General features: G+C 38.0%; 1 protein-coding gene across 2 annotated transcripts in view; it reads left to right on the forward strand.

The window, feature by feature from the left end:
- Positions 1 to 12104, forward strand: part of ILRUN (inflammation and lipid regulator with UBA-like and NBR1-like domains) — a 122149-nt gene that overhangs the window by 28266 nt on the left and 81779 nt on the right. For both annotated transcript variants that reach the window (XM_079935191.1, XM_079935190.1), the window contains exon 2: positions 9759 to 9913. In XM_079935191.1, coding sequence (XP_079791317.1) covers positions 9759 to 9913 — 155 coding nt within the window. The remainder of the gene's footprint in view (positions 1 to 9758; positions 9914 to 12104) is intronic.

The raw sequence follows: 12104 nt of genomic DNA on the forward strand, positions 1-12104 counted from the left end.
CTGAATGTTGTCAGGCCTGTCTTTTTCTGGCTGTTGGTGAGTTTGTGGTGTTCTTGTGATTCTCATACATTTGTGTGCCTTTGCATATAATCTCCCTCTATCTGAAATGCCCCTTCACCCCCTTCTCTAAGTGGTTAACCAGTTCATTAGGGTACAGTTTTTTTTTTTTTTGCGGTACGCGGGCCTCTCACTGTTGTGGCTTCTCCCATTGCGGAGCACAGGCTCCGGATGCGCAGGCTCAGTGGCCATGGCTCACGGGCCCAGCCGCTCCGCGGCATGTGGGATCTTCCCGGACCGGGGCACGAACCCGTGTCCCCTGCATCGGCAGGCAGACTCTCAACCACTGCGCCACCAGGGAAGCCCTAGGGTACAGTTTTGATGTTACCTGGTTGATGAAGCTTTCCCTGAATTCCTAAGTTGGAGTAAGGTATTTTCTTTTCTGTACTTTTGTAGTCCTTGGTTATATTTCTTCCCTGAAATTTACCTCATTGAATTGTGATTACTTGTTTCTAAATCTTCCTTTAATAGACTTTGTGTTCCTTGGTAGCAAAGACTTTGTCTTATTTATCTTTACGTTTCTATTACCTAGAGCATGAATGAGTGAAAACTTAAAGAAAAGAAATATAAAAGAAGTAAATACTATATACTTACTGATTGGCAGATAGGGAAAACATTTTTGTACTGATAATTTAGTTTGATTCTGAGCATAAATGTTGTTGGTTCTTTCAGTCCTGGAAACTGTGTTTGGGAATAGGAAATATATTTTTTAGGGTGATCAGAGCATAAGCATACCATACTTGAGTTATGGTGAGGTACAGTGCATGTCTCAATTTGTTCACCCACTCAGTTTCCCATGTCTGAGCTTTGCCGTTTACTGCACTTGACATAGAAGTGTCCCCAAAGGCTAGCAAGGATCACCCATAGGGCAGAATCCTACTCATACCCAAGAGTCTGTCCAACTTCTTTTTCTCTTAAAAATGTTTCATCTTCTTTAACACATGGTGCTGGTACAACTGGATAACCACAGGCAAAAGAATGAAGTCAGACCCCCTACCTCACTCTTTATACAAAAATTAACTGAAAATCAGTGACCTAAATAAAAGTAAAACAATAAAACTATTAGAAGAAACATAGGGATAAATCTTCATGATCTTGGATTGGGCTACTGATTCTTAGATTTGATGTCAGAGTCAAAGCAACAATGAAAAAAACTAGATAAATCGGACTGCAACAAAATTAAAAACTTGTTATGCATCAAAAGACATTATCAAGGAAGTGAAAAGACAGTCAACATAATGGGAGAAAATATTTGTAAATCATATATCTGATAAGGGTCTAGTATCCAGAATGTATAAAGAATCCTTGCAGCTGCACAATAGGAAGACAAGCAACTCAGTCACAAAAATGAACAAAGGATTTGAATAGACGTATCTCCGAAGAGGATATACAGATAGCCAAGTACATGAAAAGTTGTTTAAGATCATTGGTCATTAAGGAAATGGAAATCAAAACCACAGTCAGATATCACTTCACACCCACTAGGATGGCTATAATAAAAAAAAAAAGAGGGCTTCCCTGGTGGCGCAGTGGTTGAGAGTCCGCCTGCCGATGCAGGGGACATGGGTTTGTGGCCTGGTCCGGGAAGATCCCACATGCCACGGAGCGGCTGGGCCTGTGAGCCAATGGCCGCTGAGCCTGTGCGTCCGGAGCCTGTGCTCCACAACGGGAGAGGCCACAACAGTGAGAGGCCTGCGTACCGCAAAAAAGAAAAAAAAAAAAGAAAAAAAAAGAAAAGAAGCGTTGGTGAGGATGTCGAGAAATAGGAACACTTGACTTGTACATTGTTGGTAGAAATGTAACATGGTTCAGCTGATGTGGAAAACAGTTTGTGGTTTTTTGAAAAGTTAGACATGGAATTACATGTGACCCAGACGTTCTACTCCTAGGTATATATCTAAAGAAATGAGCACATATGCCCACACAGACACTTGTATATGAATGTTTATAGCAGTATTACTCAATAGTCAAAAGGTAGAAACAATCCAAATGCCCATCAGCAGATGAATGGATAGTCAAAATGTGGTATGTACATATAATGGAATATTATTTAGCCATATAAAGGAATGAAATACTGATCAGCATGCTACCATTTGGGATAAATCTCAAAAATATTCTGCTAAGTGGAAGAAACCAGACACAGAGGTTGCATATGGTGTCATTCCTTTTATATAAATTATCGAAAATAGACAAATTCATAGAGACAGAAAATAGATATGTAGTTGCCAGGGGATGCGGGGGAGGGAATAATGAAGAATGATTACTTAATGGATATGTGGTGTTCTTAATGGGTATGAGATGATTTAAAAGTTTTGAAAGTAGAGGTGGTGGTTGCACAACATTGTGAATGCAGTAAACACCATTGAATTGTATACTTTAAAGTATGTAGTTAATTGTATGTTATGTGACTTTCACCTCAGTTTTTTTAAAAGAGGAGAAATAGTTTGATCTTGACACAGCCAAAGGCACTCAGAAATTAAACTCTATGATGCCACTGTCAAATTGGTGTAGGCTCAAAATCTGCCCCTTCCCCTGCCCACTTTTTAAACGATGAGCCAATTGTATTTTCTCAGATGACAGCGATACCCAATGTAAGATGGCTCTGGGGTTGCCTAATTTAGTGGTTCAACTATATCATCAAGGACACAGTAATTTTATTTCCCTTTCTGATCTGTCATTGTCAGCATGTCAGCCTCATCCTCATTAGGTCTCCTGAGGTTCCCAGTAGGTTCCTTAATGTTCCCTAGATGGCTGAAGTAATTCTTTGCACCTAATTTTTTTTTGTATCTTCCAGTGGTGGGAAATAAGATACCTTTTCTTTCTTCTGTTTTTGTTTTCATTTACCTTTTTTATAAACTATTCAAACCTACAGAAAATTTTAAAAGAATCAGAGTATATACCCTTATACTTGCCACCTAATTCAACAACAGTGGTTAACATTTTTGCCATAATTTGTTTTCTTTATATAAAAATTTTTTGAATCATTGGAAAGTTGTAGACATCACGACCCTTCATCCTTAAATATTTCAGCATGCTTCTAAAAAAAAGGACATTCCTTTACATAACTACATAGTAAGACACTAAGATAATTTACAAAAATTCTTTAGTACTAAAAAGATATCCAGTACATATTGTAAGTTTGCTCAGTTCTTCCCAAATGTATCATTTTTAACCTTTTTTTTTTTAAATAGAATCAGAATCCATTCAAGGACCTCAAAGATCATATATTGCATTTGGTTGTTATGTCTCTGAATTTTGGGGTTGTCAACAAGGCTTGAGGGATCTTAGTTCCCTGACCAGGGACTGAACCCAGGCCACGGCAGTGAAAGCGCCTAACCCCTGGACCCTCTCTTTAAATCGAGAACAGTGCCACCACCTTGGGTTTTCATGGCAGAATGCTAGTGTTTTACTTTCTCTTTGGAAAAGGTATAACTGCTGATGTTAGTTAGAGGGACCAGTTCTAAAAAGTATTAAAATTAATGGATCAGTAAATAGCCAGGAAAAGAAGAGGAAGAAACAATCTAGGGCTTGCTAGGGCCCTGAGAAGTGGGTAAATACTGGTGTGAACTTTGTTGCTCCTCTTAATGAAATCTTTCACAAGTTCTTTCTTTCTTCTTACTGTCTTCATGTATTAAATAATATCATCTATTAGTTAATTTTTAGGTTTGAAAGTATTTTAAGTCTTCTTTAGCCCAACTTCTGTTCCCTACCTGCATTCATCTTTGTTTTAATGAAATTCTCAGTTTCTTCTCAGGCCTTAAAATTCACAAGTATCACAAGTACATGTTTTTTGGCCTCTTTTTTTGGTCTTCCATGTTACATGCTTGCTGAGTTGATGTTGGAAAGCCCGGGTAGATGTTGGAAAGCCCAGGTAAGAACTGACATCTGTTTTGCTGATCCTTTTTCTAATCAGCTTTTTTCAGTCACTCAAAGACAGTGAGGTCTTTCTGATTCCTGATGAGCTTGTGCCTTAGGAGCAGTATCATTGGTGCTCCACAGGTGAGGGAAACTTCTTGAAGTTCAGGATAGGTACTACTTGAAGCCTGAAGATGCTACTGTTCATGTTTAACTAGATTGATTCAATATTCTGATTTCCCATTTTAATTTATGTCCAAATTAGATGGATAGTTTTTTTTTCTTATAAACAATTTGGACCCTTTTGAGTTTCTTACTTGTTCAGAGAGTGGAAAGAGAAGGTGTCTAATTTTATTTTGCTGAGAATCTGAGCTAATACTTAGACTTCCGGCATTCCCTCTTTAATTCTGATTTCCTAGTTTTCTTAACTGTTTTCTTCTACCCCCGTATTTTTGGGATTATGTTCCTGACTGTATATTCAGTATATAGATGATTTTTCTTCATAAGACTGTCAATCTGACTTATGTTTGTATAAATAGTACAAAAATAAATATTTTGTGTTTGTGAATATATGCAAGATTAGGCATTTGACCACTTTCAGGAATTCAGTTTAATGAGAAGTTACAATTAATTCATTTATAGAATTCATGATAGTACTTAATATGTTCTTAAGAAAATCAGATGTTCAGAGCATTAGTAGAAAACTGGAAAATTCTGGGTAAGGTAAAAGTTTTATGCCTTTGAATAGATGTGGTTCTGATTTGTACTAATAATTGACTGTCTAGCCTGGGGCAAGTTATTTACCTGTCAGTGCATCTGTGGCCTCATCTATAAAATGAAGGTTGGACAATATTGCTTCTTAGTTATAAAACTGCATTTCATCAGGAAACACATATCAGCATCACCAGATTCTTCTACTCCAAATCAGGTTAACCTGATTATCAGTGCAGTTGAAACTGTATTGTGCACCAAGCCCATTGTTTTTTTTTTTACCCCAAGATGGAAAAGCTGCCTTGGGCCGATAAGCCTCAGTGTGAGAGGTAGTTGTAGTTACCCTTCTTTGAGTGTCCCTGGTTTGCTGCAGTCTGCTAGGCTTTGTAACGGAGAGGGCCCTTGTCTGTTTTGCTGTCTGTTCTGTCCCTAGACCCAGGCCGAGTGCCTAGAACATGGATAAATGCTCATTAATTAAATATTTGTTGAATGAATGACTGCCAACCTAGGGCATTGGCATTTACACACATTGCCTCATGCAGTCTTCACAGCCAACTTTATAACACCCAACTTTGTAATAAAAAATATAAGCAACCTTACAATAAAAAAACTCAGTTTTGCACATGAGTAAACTGACACAGATGCTTAACCCCTTGTTGAAAGCCCCACAGCCAGGGGTTAGGAGCTGCCTCCAAACAAAGCCATTTAAAATTTTACCATTTTATAATCAAATGGGACCTAATCAAAAACTTAAAAGCTTTTGCACAGCAAGAAAACCATAAGCAAAACGAAAAGACAACCTATGGACTGGGAGAAAATATTTGCAAACAATGCAACTGACAAGGGCTTAATTTCCAAAATATACTAACAGCTCATACAACTCAATGACAAAGAAACAAACAACCCAGTGGGAAAATGGACAGATGACCTAAATAGACATTTCTTCAAAGAAGACATACAGATGGCCAATAGGCACATGAAAAGATGCTCAATATCGCTAATTATTAGAGAAATGAAAATCAAAACTGCAATGAGTTATCACCTCACACTGGTCAGAATGGCCATCATTAAAAAGTCTACAAATAACAAATGCTGGATGGGGTGTGGAGAAAAGGGAACCCTCCTACACTGTTGGTGTGAATGTAAATTGGTGCAGCCACAATGGAAAACAGTTTGGAGGTTCCTTAAAAAACTAAAAATAGAGTTGCCATATGATCCAGCAATTCCACTTCTGTGCATATATCAGGAGAAAACTAATTTGAAAAGGTACATGCACCCCCATGTTCATAGCAGCACTGTTTACAATAGCCAAGACGTGGAAGCAACCTAAATGTCCATCGACAGATGAATGGATAATGAAGATGTGGTAAATATATACAATGGAATACTACTCAGCCATAAAAAAGAGTGAAGTAATGCCATTTGCAGCAACATGCATGGACCTAGAGATTATCATACTAAGTGAATGAAGTAAGTCAGGAAGGCAAATACCATGTGGTATCACCGATATGTGGAATCTAACATATGATCCAAATGAATTTATTTACAAAACAGAAACAGACTCACAGACATAGAAAACAAACTTATGGTTACCAAAGGGGAAAGGGGGTGGGGGAGGGATAAATTAGGAGTTTGGGATTAGCAGATACAAACCACCTGATAAACAGCAAGGTCCTACTGTATAGCACAGGGAACTATATTCAGTATCCTGTAATAAACCATAATGGAAAAGAATATGATAAATAATATATATATCTGAATCACTTTGCTGTACATCAGAAACTAACATAACATTGTAAATCAACTATACGTCAGTAAAAAATAAAGTAAAATAAAATGTTACCATTTTAACCATTTTTCAGTGCACAGTTCTGTGGCATAAAGTATATTCACAATGTTATGTAACCATCACTATCATCCATCTTTGCCTGTGCCCTTTTTCCCCCTATTAACACTGCCTCCCTTTGTTCTTTAGGGCACTTTTAACTTTTTAAAATCAGAGTAAAAACTTTTCTTGAGCAAAAACACTGAAGGAACCTGGAAGTTTAAACTTTCAGGCTGGGCTGCATACTGAATCAGTGTCCTCCCTTTCCCATCTCCTCAGCCAGCTCTGTTTCATGTAGAGTTTTTTATTGGCTAATAATAGTTGGGTATGTTGTTTTGAACAGGAATACATGCTATCAAATCTGCTATTCTCTCACTGAATAGGAGCTGTTTAGTCTCTTCCTGCGGTTCCTTGGCCCTGTGAGGCAGTGATCTAAATGGTCCAAGTGCTGAGGAGCTGTGTACCTGCCTGATGGGTTAGAGCACCACCGGGCTAATGTCTTCTGTCCGCCTTGTACTTGGGAAATGATTGTGCTTTGTCATCCTTCACTTCTTCGTCCTGACAGGAGTCCTGTTCACTACTTTCAGTTTCACTTTGGGCTTTAAAAGTATTCCTTAATCTTTCTCTGGTTGAATTTTCTGTATAATACAGGTACAAGTAAGCAGTTTTGTTGGCTTGGCTGTGGGGTGAGTTGGAATATGTGAAAGGAGATTTGGGAGGGGGATGGATCTGCCTAAGTAGGGTAGCTGGACTTTTCCACTTGCTAGTGTTTCTCCTGTGCTGGTCTCGAAGTCCTGTTTGATATCAGGCAGAGCCAAGTGGCGAAATATGACACAGGCTGAGGATGAGCATTGGCAATTGTCCTGAGTGCACAAATAGTCTCTTCCCTCCCAAGCATATTTTACAGCCAAGTGAACAGAAGACAATTCAGGCTGTTTGCCTGAGACCTTCGGCAGAAAAATTATCTTTATAAAAAAGTGGCCACTTGGTTTTTATAAAAAGTTTCAGAAGAACAAAATGCAACCTAGGCTTATTTCTCTCTCCCTTGTTTTATCTCTGATCCCTAAGTGTAAGGCTGATTCCAGATATACTCCTAAGTCTGTTTGCAGGTGGTAGGATCTGGGCATCCCCAAGTTCGACCAGTCACATATTCTTCACTTGAGATCAGTGTCAGCTAGATAAGGAAGTTGCCGGAAAAACTGAAGTCTAAGCCTTCCTATTGAATGCTCAAGTAAACAGGCACAGTTTGGACCCTGGCCCAGTTCTGCTGCATGTAAATTTTATCTAGCACACACATGACGGGCCCAGCAGTTGGTGATGGTGTAATTCCAGTCATGACTCACTAATACTGCAGGCCGCCATTGCATGAGGCTTGACCTGAGGTAGCTGCTCTAAATATAGCCTTCCTTTCTGGCAGCTGCAAACACCTGGAAGAGCAGGCAGGCCCCCAGCAGAAAAGTATTTGCTGTTAATAGCATGTCTGTTGAACAGTTGTGTACTGTCAGAGCTTATTTCATGCTATGTTTATACATAATTAAAAACAACCCACTGTATCCATTGGCTTATGGTTGGGTTATGTTTAGAAAAATGCTATTTGTGTTGTTATTCTGTGGGGACTGGGGATGATGTCACTAGTTTGAGGAAGACCATAAGAGAAATGGTTAATGAAATTACTGACAATTTCTTTGATCCTTAATGAACACAGCTAACTTAAACCCCTTAGCGGCCTTTGGTCTCTGGCACTGAAGAACCAAGCTGTCAGTCATGTGATTCTGTTCAGTTAGGGACTCTGGTTTGTGTGCTTGGTAGTTCCTTCTGACCTAAGGGGGTTTATAAGTAATTGAAAAGAACACTAGGGACTTCCCTGGTGGTCCAGTGGTAAAGAATTCACCTTACAATGCAGGGGACGTGGCTTTGATCCCTGATCAGGGAGCTAAGATCCGACATGCCGCGGGGCAACTAAGCCCGTGTGCCAAAACTACGGCACTTGCACACCTCAACTAGAGCCCGCATGCTCTGGAACCCGCGTGCCACAACTACAGAGCCCATGTGCCCTGGAGCCTGCGTGCCACAACTAGAGAAGAGAAAACCTACATGCCACAACTAGAGAGAAGCCAGCACACCACAACGAAGAGCCCACGCGCCACAACGAAAGATACCGCATGCCTCAACGAAGATCCTGTGTACTGCAACTAAGACCTGATACAGCCAAAAATAAATTAAATAAATAAATAAATCTTAAAAAACAAAATAAAGAACACCACTATTTACAAAATGGTGTTAAGACCTCACCAAGATCTTATTTTTTACCTGTCCGATCGACAAAAATCCAAAATGTTGGAGAAACACCGTTGATGAGCAAGTGGGGAAATAGGCACTCTCATACATTCTTGGTGGGAGCATTCATTAAGTATGTAACTTTTTTATTGAGGGAAGTTTAGATATATCGATTAAAGCCACAAATATATGCCCTTTGACCCAGCGGTATCACTTGTAGGACTTTATCCTGCAGATGCACTTGTATGTTAAACTATGTGTGCTTAATCTTATATATGGAAGAATTAAAGATTGGAAGCAAACTCAAAAGTGGATTGGTTACCTAAATAATGATATATCTATACAGTGGATACAGCTGTAAGAAACAATGAGGATATTCATTGTGTACTGACTTAGAAATGTCTTTATGATACAGTGTTAAGGGAATAAAGGAAAGGGCAGTGTGTAATATGCTACCAATTGTGTAAGAAGGGGGGAAATAAGAATGTATATCATTTGCTTGTATGTGCATAAGGAAGTTCTGGAAGGGTATTTAAGAAAGTACTATGAACGAATGATTACCTGTGTGTGTGTAGGAAGGAAGAGATAAGATGGGTAGTTTTCATTGTATGAAACTTTGAATCATGTGCATGTATTGCTTTTTAAAAAAAAATAATTAGATTTTTTTTTTTTTAATGGAGCTTCTTTGGATTTTAGTCACAGCTACAGAGGAGCTCTCTTTTAATTGACTCCCTTACCAATACTTGCTGTCCTTATGGGTAAGAGGGGGATTTCCTCACATTGTTGCTGATGGTGCTAATAATGTTTGTTACTTTCTATGTGGGTACCTTGGGAAGAAAGTGATGCACAAGTTTTTGGTCCTGCCGTTTTTCCTGTTGTTCCTTAGCCAGAATCAATGACTCTGAAGATTAACATACCAGGAGCCGTCTATATACCTTCTATATATGGGTTCTATAGGTTCCTTTTGTTTGACAATTAGGATAATATGCTCTGGAGAGGACTGAAGTCTTTTGCCTTTTCTCTTTATTTGTAGGAACCTACAAGCAGCAATTGGCGCCTATTATGACTTTGAGAGCCCAAACATCAGTGTGCCCTCTATGTCCTTTGTTGAAGATGTCACCATAGGAGAAGGGGAGTCGATACCTCCTGATACTCAATTTATAAAAACATGGCGAATCCAAAATTCTGGTAAATGTATAACGAGCAATCTTCCTTGCCCAGTTTTCTTTTTCTTAGTAGTTAAAAGAAATAAGGAAGTGTTTTAGCTTAAATTATGTGATTGTATAACTCTGAGCTTTTCCTTATACATGATGTAGAATTTTCTGTTACTGGTATGATGACCCAAACACCAATAAAATACTCCCTAGATTAGGAAGAATTTAGGTCTTGATGACATTTAAACACAATTCAATATTCTTTTGATACCAGGAACTAGGCCTGTGTGTGGTGGTGGTATTGTCTCCACCTGTACAGTTCTACTCCATCATTTTATTTCTGCTCTAATTAATCTTCCAGTTATTTCCAGCAAGCTAGAGGAGGTGCATCCTTGAATGGAACAAGGTAGTTAGAGTTGTGAGCATCTGCTCTTTTGAAAGCTTATTTCTTTGCAACCACAAGGATGATTGTATCTGAAATTTTCATTGAGCTATCTATTTGAGATGTTAACATCACTTTGAAAAATTGGGTAAGAAGTGTAGGGATTTGCTCAGAATAGAAAAGATGGAAAGATTGAGAAATTGCTTTTTTTAAAAAACATTGTTTTGACGTACTGCTGACTTAAGAAAAATTTAACATAAGTTAACCGTAGTTCTTTGAAAATAGTATCTGAATATGTATTAGTAAATGTTTATTATCACCTTTTACTTGTTAATTCTTTTCTAATGACTTTTTTAATTTGAGTGAGTTTAGTATTTCTTGTCTCATCCAGTAACAATTTATGCTGACTAGGTGAGGATGCTTTAACTTCCTTATTAATGAGGATTTACAAAAGAAATTCTAAGAGATGGAAAACTAGACAAAAGGAATATTTAGCTAAAAGTTTGTTGGTGTCGGGGAGCCATGTCTAGTAAGGTAATCTGATGTGAAATGATATAAAACTCTGGGGACTCAAACCTATAAAAGTGACCTTTTATTGGACCCTGTTTACTTTTCAGTTCTTTATACTTCAGTTCTTTTATGATGGGGAGAGACTGGCCAAGCTAGTCTTTTATATAATAATTAATGTACCAAATTATTATTCTTAGTTTTTCTGGCTAATTTGGAATTAACTTTACCTTGGATGGTGTGTCACTGAGCAAAAGCACATAATCTGGATTGACCCAGTGTTGTAGATGACTGGGGACATCAGTGGCTTTGTAAATTTTCATTAGCTTCTTTTCTCTTTTGGTTATAACACTGTTCGGTGCATTGTTAGTTTGAGAGGCACATCGTAATACAGGAAAACGGCCATTTTTCTTGAAATTCTTGTTCCAAGGTTGATTATCTTTACGTTGTCTAATTTCTTTCTCACCTTGCTTAGTGTTGTCTGCTTTTAAAAATATTAAAACAATCTCTTTAGGTCAGCTTTTATTCATCATATTTCTTATCTGAATTACTAAAATCTGTGTTACTGGTCAAAAATGCTTTTGAAACCTAGCCATGAATTTTTAAAATGAGTAACATTTGTTTAGAAAGTATAGCTTATTAAAAGTTTTGTTTATTTAAAAGAATTAATCCAAGACCTTGTTTACTTAATGGTGAAAACACTGGAAATGGTCTGGCTTTCCATGGGTTCTTTATAGTGTTTTTAAATATTGAAAGTTGTTAGAGTACTGTTGAAATGTTTTAAATACCATCTTGCTGCAAAATAACCATTTTATATTTCAGAAAGCCTCTTGAAATATCTGCTCACTCACTAGACAGTTCCTTGGGTTAATGGGAGATTGTAAGGGTTTGATATAAAATGGTGAGAATGTCAAATCAGAACCCCAGAGAGCTTGTCTTTCACCTTGACTTGGAGAAAATTTGTTTTAGTGTCCTGCTTTTGCATAGTAACTCCAGTTTAAAACAGTCTCTGGGTCTGCAGCCTGTCTTCCTGTAAAAGGACATTTTTGTTCCTGTACACCTCTTAAAAACTGGGCAACAGTTGCTAGAGATTTTACCTTTCGAGGTACTTGGAACAGGTAGGTTTTTTATTCTTCTGGAAATCGTTCCATCAGTTGTAAAATAGTTTTGTGTCTGTAAACTAAATGCTTTCCATTTGATTAAGAAGAAACTGGCCTCACATAATTAAGTGACAGGTATGTTATTAGAGAGAGAGAGATAAGGAAAGCATGCACAGGCCTGGTTCTTTGGTGTCATTCTAATCTGGCCTAGGTTTTTTCTGGAAATAGAGTGGTAA

Source organism: Stenella coeruleoalba (genome assembly GCF_951394435.1).
Source record: "Stenella coeruleoalba genome assembly, chromosome: 10".
Classification (NCBI taxonomy): Eukaryota; Metazoa; Chordata; class Mammalia; order Artiodactyla; family Delphinidae; genus Stenella; species Stenella coeruleoalba.